We start from the raw sequence: 23258 nt of genomic DNA on the forward strand, positions 1-23258 counted from the left end.
GAGGGCCTGCCTCCGTTCCAGCACCAGTGCCATCCTCTACGGAGAACTGCTGCGTGAAAACGTGCCAACAAGTCTCTGTGCCCAGGGATCTGGTACTCACTCCTTGAGGGCCAGCTCTCCCTATCTCGGAGCTTCTTCCATACTGGGGACTCTGTGAATATCTCAGTGTACTCATTTTCTTGGTTCTTCTTCCTACAGCACTGCAACTGGAGAAGCCGCTGTTCCAGCGCCCTGAGGAATATTAGCCCAGCCGGGCTCCATCTTCTTCTCACTACCACCACCTCTGGTGGCTTCATAAACTGTCTAATAAAAGATATAATCTGTGTTTGTGTGTCCGGAGCTGAGCCTGACCTATGGCCCCTCACGGGACTTCCCCCCGTGGGCGTGGTCAGCTGCCAGTGTCCAAGGGTCCACCCAAACCCTACAAAACATAACAGTATGTGTGTGTGTGTGTTTGGTTGGGGGTGCAACACTGCTTCTGCCGTCTGAATGATGAAAAGTAGGGGGGGGGGGCGCCGTGTGGGCATTGCCTTGCAAAACTACTCAACATGCATCTCTTTTTCCCAAGATTCCGCGTACAGTAAATGATTGCTGCCTGTTTAGGTCCAAGTGTGTGGTCTCTTTTTCCTTTTCTTTTTTTCACAGCCAATAAAACATTTCACATATTTTGAAAGCAGCGCTGCTTTAAAAAATATCTTTTCTCTATGTGTTTGCATAGTTGTCTGAGCTCTGTGCTGGCTTCTGCTCCAGCTGTCAAAACAGAGAGCTCTAGTGAAAGAAGGAGGGGGGCTGGAAGGAGAGGGATTTGGGTGTGTTCTGAAAAACTACAAACCCCCACAAGGCCCCGTTTCATGAGAAGGGTGAAAACTGAACAATTCCTGCTCAGAAAAAGCAAAGACGGATATTTGTGGAATGTCTTGGGAAAACATATATTAATTTACAATTTTCTGATAAAACAAGCTCTTTGCTTGCTTTTTACAAAAAAAAAAATAATAATAATATGGCCTGGCTTCTACTTATTTTTAGAATTAAACTGTTCAAAATATAATAATAGCTGGGTCTGTCTTTTTTTAGTTTTGAACATTAAAAAAAGTGAAAAAAAAAAAAAGCTGAGCCATTAAAATGCATTTCCCTTTCTCACTGCAGTGAGTATGTTGGGAAGGTGGGGCAGCTGTCTGTGCTAACTGCGAGTATGGGGGAAGCGGGTTGAGGGGTGGAGTGAGTGGGTGGAGTCATTTTTCTCTCTAATACACGGGCCGATACAATAAAAATTGCGGGAGAGCGGGCAAGCGCCCACTCTCCTGTGCACGCAATTCAGTAAATTCATTTATTTAAATTAGGGCCCGCGGTAAAAAGAGACGCTAGGGACACTAGCGCGTCCCTAGCGCCTCTTTTTGGACAGGAGCGGCAGCTGTCAGCGAGTTTGACAGCCGATGCTCAATTTTGCCGGCGTTGGTTCTCAAACCCTCTGACAGCCACGGGTTCGGAAACCGGATGCTGGCAAAATTGAGCGTCTGGTTTTCAACCCACGAGCCCATTTTAAATGTATTTATTTATTTATTTTAACTATTTGTAACTTTTGGGACCTCTGACTTAATATCGCCATGATATTAAGTCGGAGGATGTACAGAAAAGCAGTTTTTACTGCTTTTCTGTACACTTTCCCGGTGCAGAGAGAAATTAACGCCTACCTTTGGGTAGGCTCTAATTTCTGACAGTAAAATATGCGGCTTGGCTGCACATTTTACTTTCTGAATCGCGCGGATATAACTAATAGGGCCATCAACATGCATTTGCATGTTGCGGGCGCTATTAGTTTTGGGGGGGGGGGCGGTTGGACGAGCGTTTTCGGCATGCTATTACCCCTTACTGAATAAGGGGTAAAGCTAGCGCGTCGAAAATACGCGTCCAAATGCAGGTTAACTGGTGGAGCGCACTGTACAGGCCTGACAGAAAGTAAGGAGGAGGCTGAAATTTTCTGCTGAGATGAATTTACACCCAGAGATAAGATCTTTTGTTTAAAAAAAAAAAAAAAAAATGGACTCTTCTCTTTGCTGAAGCAGCCCCTGCGTTCAGAGGAAGGAGTGGAAATTAGTAAAAACAAACAAACAAAACACTGGCATAAAAATGTATGGCTTGTGGCAAAAGAAAACAGAAGGATTTTCCTTTTTATTGTAATGACAGAAAACAGAAGTATTTCCTTTTTTATTTTAATGACTGATACGGACTACCCTTTCAAACCCCAGCTGCTTACTGAGCATGCTCTGGTGATGCCATGCCTTTGAACATGGCTGCCCTCCATTCTCACTCCTTGAAAGCAAATGTTCTGAGTATGCCCGGGGTAATGTCATGGTCTGTGACATCATTCCAAGATGGCTGCCTGCAGCATGGTTCACAGTATCACGATTCAAACATGCTTTGTTTTGGTTTCAATGCACACATGCAGCTTTGACTTCATTCCGGCCCCTCCACAACAGGTGCCATCTTGGATGCATGTCATTTCCTGTCTCCAGGATCCCGCCACCATCTTGAAAAACATACTTCTGATTCTAATCTGTCTCATCCATAAGGTCCAGACCCAGGGGGGGGGGGGGGGGGGGGGGGGGGGGGGGGGGGGGGGAGGGCACATCCAGAAATATACACTGATTGGCTTAGAGGGGATCAGTGGGTGGGGCTTCAAAACAAAGTTGTTCTAGATGTGTACCCATAAACCACTTTCAGCTATTAAAACCAGTAAGAGGAACTTTGGACTGTTTACTATTGTGAGAAGATAAAATGAAGAATTGTTGGTTACAATACATTTTTGTTGAACTCCCCACCAGAGTGTCCAGTGTCTTTTTTCAGAGTCAGAGGGGTCCTAAAGCAAGAACATCATAACTGAATATGAGAGAGCAACCCAACAGAGATTTATTTTTATTTTAAAGTGCTTCTATACTGCATGCTTAAGGGAAATCATAGCAGTTTATTAAAATAATAAAATAATATACATGACAAAAAATAGTTTACAGAGAAACTCTTAAAATAAATTTGAAGAACACATCAATACAAAACAAAAGTGTCCCCATTTAATTTCCAAGAGTATCAAAATGACCTCATATATTACGCTTCAAACTTCTAGTTCAAGGGTTTTTGTTTTTTTTTTAATATACTAATATCAGCAATAGTCCACATTTGTTCAGGGATAGAGTTCCACAATACTAAACCTGCTACACAGAACGCACGTTCCCTAATTTCATGTATGTAAGCTTGATTGAGAGGCTTGTGGGTGAGCCCCAAGAGATTTATCCTGCTCCCCGCATGAACAAATCCCAGCATTCTGGGGCCAAGCGGACTGTGTTCGTGCAAAGCGAAAGAGCTGTAAGAGTGGCCCTGGGAACAACCATTTGCCACTGTATTCCAGGTCTCAAAGAGGGGGTTATATTAGTAATTACACCTTTTAGTGATACAGAACTCTGTCCACTGGAAATGAACCAAGATCATTAAGTCTCTTCAAATAAACCACCAGTTTTCAGATAACAGTAATGATTTGAGACAAAAGTGGACAAATGGTCAAAATGTGAGCAGCTTTGGTTACTAAGTACCACTCCTCTAAGTCACCAGTCCTTCCCCTAGTTCCTTTTCCTTGCATAAAGGTTTTATTAATGTGGCTCATTGTTCTTCTAATACAGTCAATCTTGATTTTTTTTTTCAATTATCTGTGGGTGCAATGCAAACTTAATTTAGGCATGAAATGGCAGCACAATGTGGCAGGAAAGAATGAGCCAGTAAATCTGAATTAAAGCATTTCTATACACAAATAATATGCTCCAAAATCTAAATTTTGAATCTGACCTTTTATAATTTGCTTGAGACTTAAAATAGTATTTTGACACTAATCAGACAATAGCATGCACAAGTAGCTCTAAGGCACAAAGCACACCCAGTAATGGAGCTCTTTACTGCCAGTAAACTGAAAGCTGAAATAATAAAGCACATCCCTCTCCAAAATTCTACTCTCTGTGATGAACATCTTTATACTTTTATGACATCAGCAGGTCGGATCTGCTGCAACAGAATTCATTCCAACTCTTACAGGCAACAGCTCCACTATACCAAGGCATTAATCAGTGTTACTCTCTCGAAATTCGTACGCTACATAAATATAGATCAAAAGTACTTTTTATTACCGTTAGTGGCTGTGCTTAGCATAGCAAGAACGGACTAAAATGTTTGCAAACACCATAACTTACAGCTCAAAGCACGTCAACTTCTAAAGAACAGCCCGATCCACTCTGCCCAGAAGGCAACCACTCCTACCCCAAAATGTTTCCTACCTGCAAGCCCTCCCAGAATCCAGATGGGCCAAAGCTGATCCTACCCTTACTAACCTCGCACCACAAACCTAGCAACTCAGGCATAGCTTTTCCCATCTACCAACCCTAAAGGCACGCGTCCACAACAAAACCAGCGACAGAGGCAACAGGCTGATCTTCCCAATCGCAGCGATCTAACGCCAAGTGTGAGGTGCCCGATCCAGGCATTTTCCATCACTTTTAAACTCGCGGAAAATAAAAAAAAAAATCTAGGTCAAATTATCTTTCCAGGAGTTCAATGCTGTGCCCCCCGGCCGATCTCCTATCGGATCCTGCTCCCGGCCCAGACGCGACGAGGTAACTGGAGTCCCATTATACCCGGCTCTATGACTCTACTACACCGATCAGGAACGAGCTACGTTATACACGGCATACGAGTAAAAATCCCTGCAGAAAGCTGGCTCCAGCGCGGGGCTAGGGGAGAGACACTGAGCCGCCCGGAGTCGGTGGCCCGCTCGCACTTACTTGGGTGAAAGCTCCAGGAGCTATTAATCCTCCTCATGGCGGAGCCGCCGCCGGCCGGGCCGAGGCCGGGAAGCGGCCGCAGAGCCGCCACGCCGCCTGCCCCAGAGCTCGTCATCGCTGGTCACTGCCGGCAGCGGCAGCCATGGGGAGGAAACCCCAGCCCCCGCGGGGGGTCACTACGCCCGCCTTCCGGCTCCCATGCCGGCCCGCGCACCGAGCCACCGCCGCCGCCGCTGTTGCTAGGCAGCGGGAGGGGCGGGGCCAGACTGCTTTCACGCTGCTACCACTTCGCCAGCTTTAAATCCTGTTCCCAGGTCTGGTTTCCTTTGGGTTATAGTGTAGCGCGTGCTCCAGCTGCCCTTAAGGCACAGCAAGGAAATCGTGCGGCAACCCCTGAGCAAGCGGACCCTTCTAGTAAAAAAAAAAAAAAAAGAAGCAAAAAAACCCCCCGCAGAGCTAGGTTAAATAGGAGGTAGGCTTGTCAATGGTTCCACATTGTGTGGGAGATAAAGAATAGTAGGCCTCAGGGAGAGTTTTAGGATTTGGCCAGCCCTAGCTACCGTTGCTACTGTCAGCTCCCGCTACGGTGGGATAATAGGGAGGAGGAGAAAGACTGATTCTTAAACAGCAACACAAAGCTAGAGAGAGAGAGAGAGAGGCTAGTGCACAATTTTGAAAATTCTAAATCACATTAATAAACGTATCCCTTTTTATTTCCATTAGAAAAAGTTATCCAGGTGTACTAGTGTTTCAATAATTTATTTTCCTTTTATTAGGCAAGGAAAAGTAATGAACAATACAGGAAAGGGAGCAGCAGGGGATAGGGATAAGAAAAGGGGGCGTAGACCAAGGATGGGAAAAGGATGGGAATGGGGGGGAGGCAGAAGATGAGAGAGGGGGAGGGGGGGCAGGTGACTATGAGAAGAGGGCCAGGATGGAGAGGGAGAGAGGATGAGGAAATGGACTGGATATAGGGACAATAGAGCATGGGACAAAAATCAGGGACATGCTAGGACTGAAAAAAGGGAAGGGCGGGATTGGGGTCCAGCATCTAGAGGACGGAATCCAACAGGCCGAATAAGTAAGGCACGCTCGGCTGAGCACACCGTTTAACCAGTAATTGGCCCCGCGTTTGAAGCACGTCTATTACCCCTTATAGAGTAAGGGGTTTAGTGCGACAAACGGGCAGCCAACCCCCCCGAAAACTAATAATGCTTATCACATCCAAATGCATGTTTATGAGGCTATTAGTCAACATGTCCGTATTAATTTGTCAATGATCAACGACTACAAATAGCATGCACCAAACACGTATCAAAATCTTATTTTAACATTTCTAATACTTATACAACTTTCATAAGTTTTGTATAATTTTGGGACCTTCATACCACCCATGGTTAGCAAGTATTTACTTGTGTTTTTCACCGCTACGGTCTTTTTTAATCATTGGTCCACTAACCCTTCTTCATTTTATTTTTTTCATTTTTCTTGAACTTTTTCATAAAATTACAGAGAACGGTACTTCCCCTTACTTGAGCAGACCAAATTCCAGAGTCAGAGTCCGACGTAAACACATTTCGCAAGCCGCTGCCTCAGGGACTCTCCGGTTTGACTCACTGAGCACTGTTGCAAAACTCTCTGGATATTCATCGATATTTTACTAAAAACTGTGACTGATGTGAGGCATTTTCCTAATAGGAAGTGTATTCAGGTTTTCAGAGGGTCAAACCCACATCCAACACACATCAGAATAGGCCTAATATCATATAGGTTCCAAGTGTCCTTTTTGCAGGGATTTCTGGTTGGCATAACAGCAGTGCATGTAAATATAATGTGATACGTTTACCTCAGAATACTGTACTTTGATATTTTTCATGTAAAATGTAAATGCATATCTTAACTGTGTGTGTGGAATAGGGCCTGGTGGGGGGGGGGAGCATTGTGCAAGGCTACAAGGTTCGCCTGAGGCACCTAATACCCTTGCACAAGCCATTGGTATTGGGGGGGGGGGGGGGGGGGGGGGAGAGGGAAAGTTGGTCAGTTTTTAGTTTGTATCACTGCCGCGACAGCTGCAGGACCCAGGGAATCAGTGAAGCAACAGGAATAGACAGTGAGCAGCACCCATGAAAAAGGAGCCAGGATAGCAATTAGTGAGAAGGGGACTGGGGATTCTGAGGATGCATGAGCTGGAGGCGAGGGCAAGAGGGATCAAAGTTCTTCACTGTCTTCCTCTTCTTCGTCGGGATCATTGGATAAGATGCGGCTTAGAGATAGGTGTTCTGTGGGGCATAGACCTGGGCTGAACTTGGGGCACTCAGTGCTAGCAGCATTAACGGAATTGTAAGTTGAGGAGAAAGATCAAGGAATGAAAATATTTTGATATTTTCAAACTTTTAGAAGGTAAAGGAGACATGAAAAAAGAGCAAAGAGGGGCATAGAGTACAGAAGGTTCCTAGGAACATTGTTAATTGGGTGAGGTGCTTTTTGCGAGTAGCAAGCGTTATAGGCCACTTTGACCCTTCACAGTACAGTGTGCTGTTAACTTATACTGACAGTATATTAGGGGCTTTTAAGGATTATGAAGGATGGGCATGACTAAATTAAAATGACAGGTTCCGGGACAAAATGGAAGGGCATTGTTTCATGACTTGGGGGCTAGTCCTGGGGGAATTCTGCACTACTGCAGATCGCAGAATTCCCCCCACCCCCCACAATGGCAAAGGAGACCCAGGCATGCCGCGGAGCACACGAAGATGAAGGCCCCGGTGTGCCGCGGGACGCGCTCCACTCGCAGAAAAGATGAAGGTCCCCGTGTGCCACGAATAGAGTGTGCTCCGCTACTGGCGAAGATGAAGGCCCCAGTGTGCTGCAGAGTATGCTCCACTCGTGGTGAAGATGAAGGCCCCGGTGAGAGTGAATGTGTGTGAGAGGTGAGGAAAGGGTGAGAGAGGGGAGAGGAGGGTGAGAGAGCGCAGGGGGTAAGGAGAGTGTGAGAGAGAGCATGGGAGGTGAGAGAGCAAGGGGGGGGGGGATGCTTGAGTGTGGATGCCAGAGAGGGAGTCTATATGAGGAGATTGTGAAGGAGTGTGTGTGAGAGATTGGGAGATCGTGTGTATGTGAGGGTGCTTACCTGTGTGAAGGGATTGTGTATGTGTGAGTCATAGGTAGCTTGTGTGAGGATGTATGTGTGAGAAAGGGAGCTTGTGTGGGTGTGTATGCAAGAGAGAGGACCCTGTATGAGGGGATGTGTGTGCAAGAGAGTGAGAGAACCTGTATAAGGGTGTGTGTATGTGTACTAGAGAGAGGGAACATGTGTGAGAGAGGGAGGGACAGAGGGAGCCTGTATGAGGGGCAGTACTGAGAACAGGGTCAAACTCTGGGACTGGGGGCAGAGTGGAAGGGGTTGAACCTAAAGATGGAGGAGTTGGGGCCTGAGAGGGAAAAATGGCCAGGGGAGTAGGGAGCGTGAGTGGGACACTTACAGTGAAATTTCTAGGAAATTCTGCTCAAAATATTTAAAATTCTGCATCTCTTAAGTAATAACTTTTTTCTGTATTCATTTAAAATGCAATTACTTAAAGACTGTCATGTAAATTGTGTTATTTTGACCAATATAAAGTTTGCAGAATTTTAAGTTTTTGGTGCAGAATTCCCCCAGGAGTACTTGGGGCATACAAGATATTAATTTGTGGTGCACACAAATGACTAAGAAGGGACATGGGAGTAAAGTGGGGAGCAGAATGACTCACTTGAATTCCTTTCATGATTTGAAAGGTACTGGCAAATTAAGAGTAATGCAAAGGCATCGGCGGGTACTTCCGATATGTGCTAGAGATTCAATAAGACTGTCTCTTTCTTCCCAGGTTGCAAGTTTCATTATGCATGTTCCATTTGCAGAACGGGGCATTCAGCTACCAAGTGTAGTAAGTAGCCTGCAGCTGTGTGTCCAGTTAGTCTTGAGGCCATATTCAGTTGGTCCAAATAAGATGGCAGCGGCATTGTTGAGGGAAGGGTTTGGGGGATGTGATCAGAATGCTAGCTCAACAAGTCATTTCACTGAGGTGATTAGGGCCAAGTTAGAGATGGAGCTGGGTTTGGCATGGGGCCTTTCAATGCACCATCATTCGAGTTGTTGCACGTATCGCCACTTGCGGAGCACACTGTTAACCCAACACCCCCCCCGAACCTAATAGCGCCCACAACATGCAAATGCATGTTGATGGCCCTATTAGTCATTCCCTCACGATACAATAAGTAAAATGTGCAGCCAAGCCGCACATTTTACTTTAAGAAATTAACGCCTTCCCAAAGGTAGGTGCTAATTTCTGCCGGCACCGGGAAAGTGCACAGAAAAGCAGTAAAAACTGCTTTTCTGTGCACCTTCCGACTTAATATCAAGGCGATATTAAATCGGAGGTCCCGGAAGTTTAAAAAAAGTAAAAAAAAAAGAAAAAAATTTTGAAATAGGCCCGCAGCTCGAAAACCGGACACCCAATTTTGCCAGCGTCCGGTTTCCGAACCTGTGGCTGTCAGCGGGCTCGAGAACCGACGCCAGCAAAATTGAGCGTCGGCTGTCAAACCCGCTGACAACCGCTGCTCCTGTTCGAAAAGAGGCACTAGTGACCCTAGCGTCTCTTTTTACAGCCAGCCCTAATTTAAATAAATTAAATTACTGTATCGCACGCACAGGAGAGTGTCTTGTGCGCGCGCTGGGAGAGCGGGCACTCGCCCGCTCTCCCACGATTTTTACTGTATCGGCCCGTTTGTGCCAAAGGATGAATGCTCAGTTCACTATGTGTCTTTTAATGCAACAGTTTCATTGGTTAGAAGGGCAGATATGGGTGCATGAAGTGCAAAGGCTAACATTGAGTCTGTATTCCAATTACTTCCGATTCATGCTGCCAGTTTTGATTTATTGGGCTTTGTTTTTCAGGGCCAGTATTTTTGTACAAAGATGTCTGCCTATAGGGTGTGCAGTGTCTTATGCCTTGTTTGGAGCATTCAGTAACTTTGTACAGTGAGAAACTGATCAGTCCATAGGCTCTACTAGCATGATACGCTATTTGGATGATATTTTGTTTGTGGGCCCTGCAGGAGAGAAAGTACTTGCGTGGAGCTTTTGCCTAGATTTTTGGATGTCACGGATTGTCTTGGAATTTCAATAGCTCATAGCAGAACGGAAGGTCCTGTTGCAATTCTTATCATTTTAGGGATAGACTTAGATTCAGAAAGCATGGTGTCTAGATTGCATGAGAGCAACGTACGAAGGTTACGTAAGCTGGTAAGGTTGGTGCACACAGCTAAGTCAGTGACACTGTGGCAGATGCAATCGATTGGTTCTCTCAATTTTGCATGCAGTTATTCCAATGGCATGCGTATTCATTAGGTTGGCAGAGACGACAGTGAAAACGGCTCATCATTTTATTCACGTAACTAGGAGAATCCAAGATGAACCGGGCATGTGGGACAATTTTCTTTAGTCCTTCAATTGGGTGTTTGATTCAGGAGGAGCAGGTGACCAATCTTGACCGTGAACCGTATTCAGATGCAGTAGGTACAGTGGGTTTTGGGGGGCTATTGGCATGGAACGTAGTATGCAGAGTACTGGGTGGCTGGACTTGGGGATTGTCAAAAACCTATCTTTCTTGGAACTTTAGATTCAGAAAGCATTTATTCATCAGTGATAACTGTTCTCTATAGTAGTGGCTTTAGCACTATAGGGCCAGAGTCTGAGGGACAAGGTGGTTTTGTTTTGGTCTGGTCTGCTAATCAAGGAGTGATGGAAGTAATCAATAGGCGGTCAGCTAAATGTGAGAGCATTTCTGCATTATTGTGGGAGCTAGTGTTGCTTTGTCTTTGCTGGAATATCAGCATCACAGCTAGACATGTTCCAGAGGTGGTGAACTCAATTGCTGATGCCCTTTCTCATTGCAAGTGGGACGTCTTCCGGTGTTTGGCCCCTAAAGGTGGATGAGGCAGGAGTTGCGGTTCTGGAATAGCTCTGGCAGTTTGGCCTGATGTGGCATGGGAAATGACTAAAACGATCTTGGCTTCATCAACTTGGGCATCTTATGGCAAAGGCAGAGGTGCCATTTCCTGTTTCTTGCAAGCTAAGGTTGGCATGGTGGGCAGATATTAGATAATGACATCATTCAGTATATTTAATCGAAGAAGCAATCTGGGTAGATTTTGGCAATGGTGCGAAAGCAATTGGCAGGGTTTTCTTTTTTCCCCCCCCAAAAGGTCCTGGGTTGGGGGAATCAGGCCATGAGTTCTGCATTAAACGTATTTTGAGTGGTTGGGTGAGGGGTAAGGGCTTGAATAGGGATAAATGGCAACAGATTCATTATGCAGAACTAGTGGTTATTTCAGTGGTTGAGGAATGTTTGTTGGTCCATGGTTGAGATAGTTTTGTTTTTTTACAGGTGGCTTTTGTGTTTGCCTTTTTTGGGGCATTGCAGTAGGTGAACTGGTTGCCACGTCTACTGAACACCCAGGTGGGGCAAGTTTGTTGATGAAAAACATGTGGGTAGAATTAAATAGTGTGTCTTCGCATCTATAGATGGATCAGCAAGGGATGGGGCAGATGATTAATCTTTTTCGGTCCAATGAGGAATTGACTTGCTCAGATTTTTGCAAGTGAGACCCAATTTGGGGGGGGGGGCGGCATTTTTTAGTGCACCATGACGAATCTCCCCTGACCTGTTTTCAAGTTGCATGCATTCTCAGATTAGTGATAATTAATCTAGGCTAGGATTCAGCTTTCTATAAAAATCACTCTTTTCGCATTTGGGCTGCAACTAGTGCAGCAGAAGTGGAGGGATCTGGCAAGCAGATTCAGCATATGGGTCACTGGAAATCTGGGGTGTTTGTCTCTTAATTTATAAACCTGGTCAAATAGTGCTGGAGCGAGATGTGTGCAAGTTCAGGCTTTTGAATTAACATGCGGTAGTGCTCTGTCTTTCAGACCTCCAGGGGGATTCCATTGAGTTAGGGTGTGCCTGACTCATGGACCTCTCTTTTGTTCATTGGGCATATCAAAGAGCATTGACAAGGCCATATGGTGAAAATTTAGTTCTGGTGGCAGAAAGCAGGCAGACTTACTGATTCGAAATTCATGATATGCAAGGGGGCTACAAGTAATTCGGGATCATACGACCTCAACACTTCCCAGAAATTGTTTTAGTTAACTTGGGGGCAATGATATGGGATTTTGACTTGTGGCTGTAGTTGGAAAAGCTTTAAGTTGCCTGATGAATTTGTCACCAAACACCCAATTTGGGGATAGTATGAAGTGTAGGGATTCTCTTCTCTGGGAACGGGATTTTAAAAAGGTCAAGGCTCAGGGTGGATTTTGGGTCAGACATGAGTGGACATGGGATGTTTGCCTGGAATTGTTCAGGGTGGATGGAGTCTATGACATATTGTTATTGACCTATTTAATAGTTCACTCCAGGTGACTTTGAAAAGGTGTTTGTTGGGGTTTTCATAGGCCTGCAGTTGAGAGGAACAGGGACAATGATTGTGGTGGGAAAATCTGAGCCTAAGTTGGGGATTGTCAAATACATAGATGACCTGTATGGTAGATGTGGGGCCCATTTAGCAGGGGGGGGGGGGGGGAGGGAGCTGCTACATGAAGCAGCTGACAGTGTGGTCAATGTTTGGACTGTGGGTACTCTCCTGTTGGGTGACTGGTTCAGCGCAGTGGGCAGCTAGCAGGGAGGGGGGGGCACAGTCTTCAGTCTGCCACTGGGAATTTGGTGGCAAGTTGGTATATTTGAAAAAAAGGTGGGAGGGCAGAATTGGTTGTAGTATACATTGTTTGGCTTAGGTTATATGTTAAGGAAATAAACTGTAAACCCACTTTTTGTGTAGTGGTTTTGTGGGGGCTGTGAGGGGGAGTATGCCATGGGAGTCCCACCTTACCCATATTATATAATTGCTGCTGGTTTTCAAGCCCAAGAATCATTTACAATTTATAGCACAGATAGTTCTATTGCGATTTTCTCATTTCTTGGATATTTTAGCATGCATATTATTCCTCATTATAAAACATTCACTTTTTTTTTACCCAGTTTTTTTTTTTTTTTTCCACATGGACAAGAAACAAGCCCAGGTCAACTGAGAATGTAAATCATGAAAATGAAGAAATTTAATCTGCTCCTCAGAAATGGAACCAAATTTTGCTCTATCATGGGCAGGTCTTGAGACCAAACCAAGATCATATATGAATCCTGTTGTACCAGTCCAGCATGTGCCACTTTCTGCTGGGGGCAGAAAATATTGGTGACTATACTGGACCAGTATTCATACCAGTGATATCATCACTGTTGTGATCTTCATCGCCATCTGCTGGCAAGATAAACTCACAGTTAACAGGACAATATGTCAAGAAACAGCTAATTTACATGGACCTAGGTAAAGGCTGACTTACATTAGGACTTTTCCATCATGACATTTGTGTATTTAACGAGTTTTATATACCGTCATTTGGAAACGTCAAAATAACACCATCATAACGGTTTACAAAATAAGGTTATAGGGATAAAGGGGTTGACAAGGGGTGTAAAAACATAACATGTTATTAGGCTTAGTAGTAAACAAATTCATGCTTAAGATCAAAACGAGTTCATTGTTATTTTAGAAAAACAAAGTTGTGCTGATATTCATTTAATCATGAGGTTGTAATGGAGGGCGGTGATGATTAGTTGATTCTTTGGGTGGTTTGATATGCTTTGTTGAACAACCAAGTTTTTAATTCTTTTTTGAATGTTTTTAGGTTTTCTTGAATTCTGAGTTTAGTTGGGAGGGAGTTCCAAAGTTTTGGGCTACCAAGGGATATCGCTCTATTTTGAGTAGAGGTGAGTTGATTTGAGTGCGTTGGTGGTGTTTTTAGGAGTCCTTTATTTGCTGACCTCAGGTTTCCTGTTGATAGCAGGGTTGAATTAGCCATGCTGTCCTGTGATCTGTCAATCAGGTCCGGGAGGCAGAGCTTGTTAAGCAGAGGTTAGTCTTTTTGTTCCCTCTGCGGCTGCGCGTGTGTTCCCGCGCAGGAAGTAACAGATTCTCCTCAGTCTGTTTTTTCCGCACGTGGGGCCATCTTCTCCTCATGTCTAAATCAGGTTTCAAGAGGGGTCGGTGTGGCAGGTAATGTCGGTCACGGATGGCCATGACCGATGTTACCGCTGCCTCGGCGTCACTCATGACGTCGAAGACTGCGAATTTTGTGCCCGAATGTCGCCCAGGGCTAAAAAACAGCGAGCCTACCGACTCAAAGAACTGCTAAGCCCATCGAACCCATCGGAGGCCCATTCTTCACCGGGCCCGGTGAAGAAGCCTTCACACTCAGTAAAACGGGCAGCATCATGGGAAACCTCTCGGATGAGAGCAACAGGAGAAACTCAGGTACGGGGGACGCAGGGCTCTGACTTACCCGACCGTAATCACTAGTCTAGTCATTCGACTCCACACGTGAGTCGACACAAGACGTTAGAGAACCTCGGCGCCATAAGACATCGGAGCTGGCACCGTTGAAGGGGTGAACGTCGGTGCAGCAGGGGGACCAGATTCCGGCACCACAACCGGCGCCGAGCGCATCTGCGCGCAATGAGGCGGCGCCGGACCCATCGGCGCGCAATGAGGCGGCGCCGGACCCATCGGCACGCAATGAGGCGGCGCTTCTACCATTATCACGTACGAGACGGGACCCATCATTAGTGCGCAAAACGGCACCGCAGACATTGCCGCGAGATCCATTATCAGCGCAAGGAGGAACAATGGTCTCAGTCAGACCAAAGTTATACTCTCTATCTAGGAAATCTAGTCAGAACCCTCTAATACCTAGCTTTACACCTACGGAGGAACGCAAAAGACATGGCAAACGCCTCCCAACTAAACACCATTCCCACTCCCACTCCACTTCCAGTGAGTCGAGACACAGGACGTCTGATGTCTCAGCTAAGCGATTTAAACATACTCATGCACGGGACACCTTAAAGGATCATGACCATAAACATAAAAGTAAACACCTTTCGACTCGTCATACAGTACCACCACGACTCAGGACTGCAGACATAAGTCCTTCTACCTCTAGATCCTCGTTACTGTCGCACCATAAATTGAAACGCCAGCAATCGCCTATCTGCCTCACCTCCTCACAGGCGTCCAGATCATCTACAAGCCCCTCGGAGGCACAGGAAAATACATCCCGACCTATCGGGACTCTAGGGTCACAGAAGGGACGAAAACTTACCATGCCTCAGGCAACAAAAGACGCCTTTTGGCAGTTATCTCAGTCATTGGCTGGGTTTTATGAAACACTGGAGGCGTCATTTACGTTAGGCAAATCAACTCCGGATTCGCCTATCGACCCTACCACTACACCTCCGAGGGAACCAAGAAGTGAACCACTGTCCTCCCCCCAAGAGAGCTAACCCCGCTTCACTCACCTACACACCCGGACATCCGGGAAGACACTCACTCCCCGTCTCGATCACCATCCTCATTAACGGGTTTTCCATCAGACACACCGGAGTTGCCACAGGAACCATACTCCCCACCGGAGGACCTATCATACCCCAGGTTTCTAGAAAAGATGGTGAATATCCTGCAATTGCAGGTTCAAAAAGAACCTGACCCCAGAGCGGAAACCCTAGGACTCTTAAAGGTCTTCGATGTCCTGGGGGAATCCACCACCCTACCTCCACATGATTTACTTCATCGCCTGCTTCAGAAGTCATGGGAAACACCTCAGTCACTACAAGCGGTTTCCAGAAAATCCGACATAAAATTCCGTATCAAAAAGGATTCACCAAATGTGCTCCCACAACTCCCTCACGAATCGGTAGTTGTAGAATTCGCGATGCAGCGATTTAAGAAACCTAAACTCCATGCAACCTACCCGCCCAGCAAGGAAAACAAATACCTGGATGAAGTGGGACGTAAAATCTACCAAAACGCAATGCTCACCGCGAGGATTATGCATCACCAGTTCTACATGGTGCAATACATGTATGAATGCATCCAAGCAACAAAAGGTTTACTATCAACGACAGGGGATCAACCACCACAGACCCTACATGACATGGAAGAATGCACCAGGCATCTCCTCCGATCCGTATACGAGGGCATGGAGACGTCATCTAGGGCATTGGCGACAGCCATCGCAGCACGTAGAACAGCATGGCTACGCTCTAGTTCTATAAGGGAAGACGTCCACAAAAAACTGACTAATCTCCCATGCACAGGAGAAAACCTTTTTGGCACGAAACTACAGGAAACAGTGGGTAAACTAAAAGAAGAGGTGATAGCAGTCCAATCTCTGCAATCACAACCGACCTATCCGTCCTCTAAAAGATTCTACCTGTATAGTCGAAGAACATCATATGGCTGCAGGCCTTATAGGTCGTACCAAGATTTCCATCCTCAGTCATATCCATCATATCAGAGGCCACAACACACCAACAACAATCACATGTACCTTGTAGAGGGAAACCGCATAAGCCCCGCCAACAAAGTTAGCAGCAAACTACCGCACCCAAAGCGACACAGTCTTTTTGAACTTCAAGCCACCATCACACCCCGTATCGCCACCGGGGAGGATCCAAACATGCCTTCCAGTTTGGGAACAAATAACATCTGACCAGTGGGTATTGGATATTGTATGCCAAGGATACATTCTTCAATTTCGGATAAAACCAAAATTGCCCCAGTTATCCACCATACGGAGCACGAACAATCAAATACAACTCGAACAAGAGATCTCCAACTTATGCAAACAGAAGGCCATCGTGCTTCTATCTCGGAATCATCGGAACAAGGGCTTTTACTCCCCTTATTTCCTAATTCCCAAAAAATCGGGGGGGGGGGGGGGGGGATTACGACCCATTCTAGATCTTCGGGAACTCTACAAATTCCTAATCAAAGAAAGATTCAAGATGGTATCCTTGAAATCGATTCTACCACTTCTACAACCCAACGACTGGATGTGTTCAATCGACCTGAAGGATGCATACACTCACATTCCAATCCACCCCTCCTCTTGCTTTCGGTACAAACATCTACACTACCAATACAGGGTAGTCCCCTTTGGGTTATCAGCTGCACCCAGGGTGTTCACCAAGTGCATGGTAGTGGTGGTGGCTCATCTCAGACAGCAGGGGATAACAATCTTTCCTTATCTGGATGACTGGCTCATTGTAGCTCCGACTCGAGAGTTGCTCTTGCAACAACTCCACCAGATCATACAATGTCTTCAACAGTTGGGGTTAGTGATCAATTTCCAAAAATCTCAACTGCAACCAACGCAACAACTACAATTCATAGGCGCATATCTGAATATGACACAACCCAGGGCTTATCTTCCAGTGGACAGACAACTACAATTGCGCCAACTACTACAACTACATGGAACCCAGACAGCCTCTGCATGACAAGTGCTAGTAATCTTGGGTCATATGGCAGCGGCCAATTTCCTAGTACCAAACACCAAGTTACACATGAGATGCCTGCAGTGGGGACTGAAGTGACAGTGGAAACAACCGATCGTTCTTACAACAGAAATGAAAAAGGACATCACATGGTGGCTTTTTCAGTCCACACTAACGAAGGGTGCATTGTTCCGTACGCCCATCCACAATGCAGTCCTCACTACCGACGCATCACGGAAGGGTTGGGGAGCACATCTAGAGGTTTACGAGACACAAGGTCTCTGGACCTTGGCGGAACAAAATCTACAAATCAATTTGTTGGAACTCAGAGCAATCCACAATGCTCTGCAGGCCTTTCAAAAATTTCTACAGGGCCTCAGAGTCATGATATACACGGACAATCAAGTAGCAATGTTCTACATCAACAAGCAAGGGGGATCGGGTTCCTGGCCCCTGTGCAATGAGACGTTGACCATCTTTCAAAATGCACATCAACATTGCATACACCTACAAGCGACTTACCTACCGGGAATTGCAAATACAAGAGCGGACAAGTTAAGTCGCATCTTCCATCCCCACGAATGGTCTCTCAATCCAGAATCGATCTATTTGCAACAGAACTCAAACAAGTTCCGAGTTTCTGTTCCATAAGACCCAGCGACATCCGAATGGCGCAGGATGCGTTCCTAATTCCGTGGTCAAAGGGTCTTCTATATGCCTTTCCTCCCATACCTTTGATCACCAGGACAATTCAAAAGTGCATAGCTGACAGAGCTCAAATGATTCTTATCGCCCCGGCCTGGCCACGACAACCGTGGTACAGTTACCTTCTTCACCTATCCAGCGACACACCAATCCGTCTTCTGAATCGACCAGATCTGCTACTCCAGGAACAAGGGACTCTTCTACACCCGTTACACGCATCCCTCCACTTAGCATGGAGGTTGACCGGTTTTTATTAACAGAACAGAAAAGATCACAAGTACAACTCGTACTATTAGAGTCTAGAAAACCCTCCACGATGAAAAATTACAATTACAAATGGAAACGTTATTCCACTTGGTGCACATCCAATCATATCACCACTGGACTGCCCACCTGAGCTATTGATGGATTATTTACATACACTATATGCAGATGGACTAGCCACATCTTCCATTCGCATTCATCTTAGCGCCATTGCCGCCTACCATAGACCGTGCAATGAAGTCTTAATTTCTAATTATCCACTCCTCTCGCTTCATCAGAGGACTCTCATCTCCCATCACAAGACTGGCAGTTCCTAGGGCATATTAATCCAGTCTTAGAACAACTCATGCTTCCACCCTTTGAACCTCTGGAGTCAGCACACATGAAATATCTGACATGGAAGGTGGTATTTCTAGTAGCAGTAACTTCGGCAAGGCGAGTCAGTGAATTACAAGCACTGGTCCACTATGAACCGTACTTACAGTTTTTCCACCAAAAGGTGGTGCTCAGAACGCATCCCTCTTTCCTTCCGAAAGTAATCTCTCAATTCCATCTAAACCAAAATATTGAATTGCCTATATATTTTCCAAAACCACATAATGAGCGTGAAAAACTACTCCACACACTGGACTGTAAAAGAGCGCTAGCATACTAGAGATAGAACAAACTCTCCATTCCAAGCTTCCCAACTGTTTGTATCATTTGATCCTAAGACACCGGGTCTACCGGTAACGAAGCGTACCATATCCAGCTGGATAGTTCAATGCCTTCAATTCTGCTATGACAAACAAAAACTGCTTCTTTCGCCAAAACCTAAGGCTCATCAGGTCCGTGCCCGGACAACTTCGTGGGCACACCTTAGGAATATACAACCAATAGATATCTGCAAAGCAGCTACATGGTCCTCAATCCATATCTTCACGTCGCATTACTGCCTGGACCAGCAAGCGACCATGGATGCAAAGATAGGACAAGCAATCCTACAATCTGTACCATCCCACTCTAAGTGACTGCCACGATCTCATAGATCACGTTCCATACCATGATAACTCATAACGTGATCGGGAGCTTGGGACTCCCAGGACAGCATGGCTAATTCAGCCCTGCTATCGATGGGAAAAAACAAGTTTGCTTACCGTAAACATTGTTTCCATAGATAGCAGGATGAATTAGCCATGCTGACCCACCCTCCTCCCTGGCAGCCACAGTCTTCGCCTTTACCAACTACAGCTTAATCACAGACCGAGGAGAATCTGTTACTTCCTGCGCGGGAACACACGCGCAGCCGCAGAGGGAACAAAAAGACTAACCTCTGCTTAACAAGCTCCGCCTCCCAGACCTGATTGACAGATCCCAGGACAACATGGCTAATTCATCCTGCTATCTACTGAAACGTTTACAGTAAGCAAACTTGTTTTTTCTACTTGGGGTATGGAGTTGAATGTAGGGGCTTAGCCAATTTTTCTGTTCTTCATATATAATTTATGTAGGATGGAAAGGACTTTATATTCGATCCTGTATTTTATTGGCAGCCAATGAAGTGATACTTTTTGGCACCTGAAAGGATTCTTGCAGCTGCATTCTGCAGGATTTGGAGAGGTTGAATTGAGTTTAGCGGTAAGTTGAGGAGTAGATGTTCTTTGTTGTACCAATGTAAATGTAAAAGTAAATGTTCTTTGTTGTACCAAGTTACTTTATTGTAGATGAAGTCATGTGGGTTTTTATTATGTTTGTACTGTATTGCCCAATTATATTTATATATGTTTATCCCGTACATCATAATGCTACAGCTTTAAGCGATTAAGTCTGAAATAATGTAAAAACAATGAAATACAAATCAAATAATGGAGAAATTACTTACCTGATAATTTTGTTTTCCTTAGTGTAGACAGATGGACTCAGGACCAGTGGGTTTAATGCTCCGCAGCCAGCAGATGGAGACGGAGCAAACTGATGTCAGTGCAGATAGTCCTGCAGTGACCCCAGCCTGCTGGTATTCTCTTCAAAAGCAATTGTGGACAGACTAGCAACATGATTAAAAACAGGTAACCAGAACTGTACTCAACAACCATAAGCACCAAACCCACATAAGATTCTAGGTGCCCCAAGCTATTGACTGGATGAACACTTACCAGTAATCCCTTGGGACCCAGAGTCCCACAGGACTATTGACACACTCATGCGGCAGTCGAGGGCAGGAAGCTGAGTCCATCTGCCTATACTAAGGAAAACAAAATTATCAGGTAAGTAATTTCTCCATTTCCTAGCATGTAGACAGATGGACTCAGGACCAGTGGGATGTTTGAAAGCTACTCCCCAACAGGATAGGAGACCACCCGTGGTCCAGGCAACACTGCACATGCAAAGGATGCATCTTCCCGGGCCTGCACATCCAGATGATAAAACCTGTGTAAGGAGGGCGACATCGCAGCTTGGCAGATATTGACGAGAGACAACAAACTAACCTCCGCCCATGACACTGCCTGAGCCCTAACTTGAGTAGGCAATGGCTTTCCGGCATCCGCATACACAGCTGTGACTATGTCCTTAATCCAACAAGCTATGGTAGCCCATGAGGCCGGAGAGCCCTGCTTACTCCCGCCATGGAGAACAAACAAGCAATCCATCTTTCGAAAAGGTTCAGAGACCTCCAGCTACCACATGACAAGTCGCTTGACATCCAAGGAGCTCAAGAGGAGATACTTCTCCGCATCCCTGACCTTAACCTGGGATGGCAAGGAGATGGACTAATTCAAATGAAAGTCTGAGACCACTTTGGGCAAGGATGGAACAGTAAGCAGCTGTAATGCCCTAGAGTCACCCGAATGAATGCTCCCACCAAGATAAGGCCTGCAGCTCAGAAATTCGACTTGTTGAACAGCCACCAGTAATACAGTCTTCAAGCTCAACAACCATAAGGAAAGGCTACGCAATGGTCAGAACATAGGGCCTGCCAAAAAATCCAGCACCAAGTTAAGACTCCACAATGGAACCGGTAAGCTTAAGGGATACCTAAGATGCTTTATCCCCTTCAAAAAAACAAAACAAAACATGCCACATCAGAATGAGACGACAATGAAACACCATTTACCAGGACTCTGAAACAGACAAGAGCTGCAACCTGCACCTTTAAGGAATTAAGGGCCAATCCTTTATTCAACCCATCCTACAAATAATCCAGAATGAGAGGGATCTTAACTGAACGGGATCTTAACTAAACACCCCTTTCCTCACACCAGGCCTCAAAAGCTATCCAAACCCGCACATAAGCCAAGGAAATGGAGAATTTGCGAGCGCGAAGTAAAGTGGCAATCACCGCAGAGGAATAACCATGCTTTAACAGGCAAGCCCTATCAAGGGCCAAACCTTAAGACAGAACAGTCGGATCCTCATGAAGAACCAGTCCCTGCTGCAACAGATCCACGTGCGTCAGAAGCTGAAGGGGGGCATCCACCAGGAGTCTTTGAAAATCTGCATACCATGGATGTCTGGGCCAATCCAGTGCCATCTGGAGTACTAGCCCCCTGTAGCCCTCAATCTTGCGAATTATCGTGCCCAGCAAGGGCCATGGAGGAAAGGCATAAAACAATCTGTCTTCCAGCCAGACCTGTATGACATCGTCTATTCCCAGGGACCATGGATCTCTCTTGCAGCAGCAGAACTGCAAGTCACCAGCAGGTCTAGGAACAGAAGGCCCTAGCAATCCACTATCAGCTGAAACACCTCGGCTAATACCCCCCACTCTCCTGGTCCAGACTCTCTCTGCTGAGGTCTGCTCTTAGTTGTCTTTTCCTGCAATGTGAGAGGCCGAGATCATCTGCAGATGACCTTCCGCCCAACCCATAAGCTGGTCTAATTCATGTGACACTACCTGGCTCTTGATTCTTCCCTGGCGATTGATGCAGACCACAGTCATCATTTTGTCTGACATCACGCGAACCGCTTGATCCTGCATCCTGTGGCTGAACTGCAAGCATGCCAGCTGTACCGCCCGAGCTTCCAGGCGATTGATGTTCTAGCGGGACTCTTCAGCATTCCAACGCCCTTGGGCTGTTAACCAGATCGTGAGGCCCTCAACTGTGTAGACTCGTTCTGTCTTGAGTACCAACCAGGTTGGATAGGACAAGTGAACTCCCTTTCTCAGATAATCCTCCTGCAACCACTACTGGAGGTGGGAGCAAATATCCATTGGCAAATGAAGCCAAACCGCATAGTTCTGAGACTGTGGGTTCCAACGAGATAGCAGACAGCGCTGAAGAGGATGCATATGCGCCCTCACCCAAGGCACCACTTCCAGGGTAGCCGCCATCAAGCAGAGCATCTGTAGGTAGGACCACATCATCAGGCGTATGGTGTTCACCAATTGATGCACTTGAGACATCAATTTCTGGATCCAAACTTCAGGTAGGAAAACTCTGTCCTGTCCCACGTCGAAACAGAGCCCCAAACAGTCCAACAACTGGGATAGCTGAAGATTGCTCTTGGTCGTGCCATCGTAATAAACGTGCGTCGGAACAGCTTGCGCACAAAAGGGAAATGTGCACAAAAAATAAGCGCCTAGAAAAAAGCACGGCAAGGCACATGCACAACTTGTGCACCAAGCTAAGCACGAGAACTGTGAAAAATTTGTGCGCAACAGAGTACACATCGGCAGTCTGTAGAGGGCAGAACACACACAGGAGTGTGAAAACAGCCGCCACAGCCTACCACATGGCATGCAAAAAAAACAAAACAAAACCTAAGAGTGGGGCCTAGCCCACTGGGAGCCGCTCAACCTGCCAGGCTGCCCAGTTCCCCAATCCCAAAGGGAGCGGGAACAAACGTCAGTAATGCACGCTGAGCACGGAGACCGGAAGAAGTCCTGAAACCCCTCTAACTCTCTAATTGTCTCTGATTCAAAGGTAAAGTTTCTTTTTTTTTTTTTAAACCTTACTTGAGCTCAGCACTTACCAGCCGAGTTTATGAGACGGTCTCCGGCTGCGAAGGGTGAGGGCATCTGCCTTCACTGCCACGCTTGGCCTCCTGCACCTGCTGCCTTTCAGCC

The 23258-nt window shown here is 46.1% G+C and overlaps 1 protein-coding gene across 2 annotated transcripts in view; it reads right to left on the bottom strand.

Moving 5' to 3' along the window:
• C2H8orf89 (chromosome 2 C8orf89 homolog) overlaps positions 1-5116 on the bottom strand; it is a 115166-nt gene extending 110050 nt beyond the window's left edge. The window contains exon 1 of one of the 2 annotated variants that reach the window (XM_029591474.1): positions 4818-5116. In XM_029591474.1, the coding sequence (XP_029447334.1) occupies positions 4818-4932 (115 nt within the window). In that variant the 5' untranslated portion in view covers positions 4933-5116. The remainder of the gene's footprint in view (positions 1-4817) is intronic. The other variant, XM_029591473.1, reaches the window with a different exon arrangement.
• Between the last annotated feature and the right edge of the window lie 18142 nt (positions 5117-23258).

Source organism: Rhinatrema bivittatum, chromosome 2, assembly GCF_901001135.1.
Source record: "Rhinatrema bivittatum chromosome 2, aRhiBiv1.1, whole genome shotgun sequence".
NCBI lineage: Eukaryota > Metazoa > Chordata > Amphibia > Gymnophiona > Rhinatrematidae > Rhinatrema > Rhinatrema bivittatum.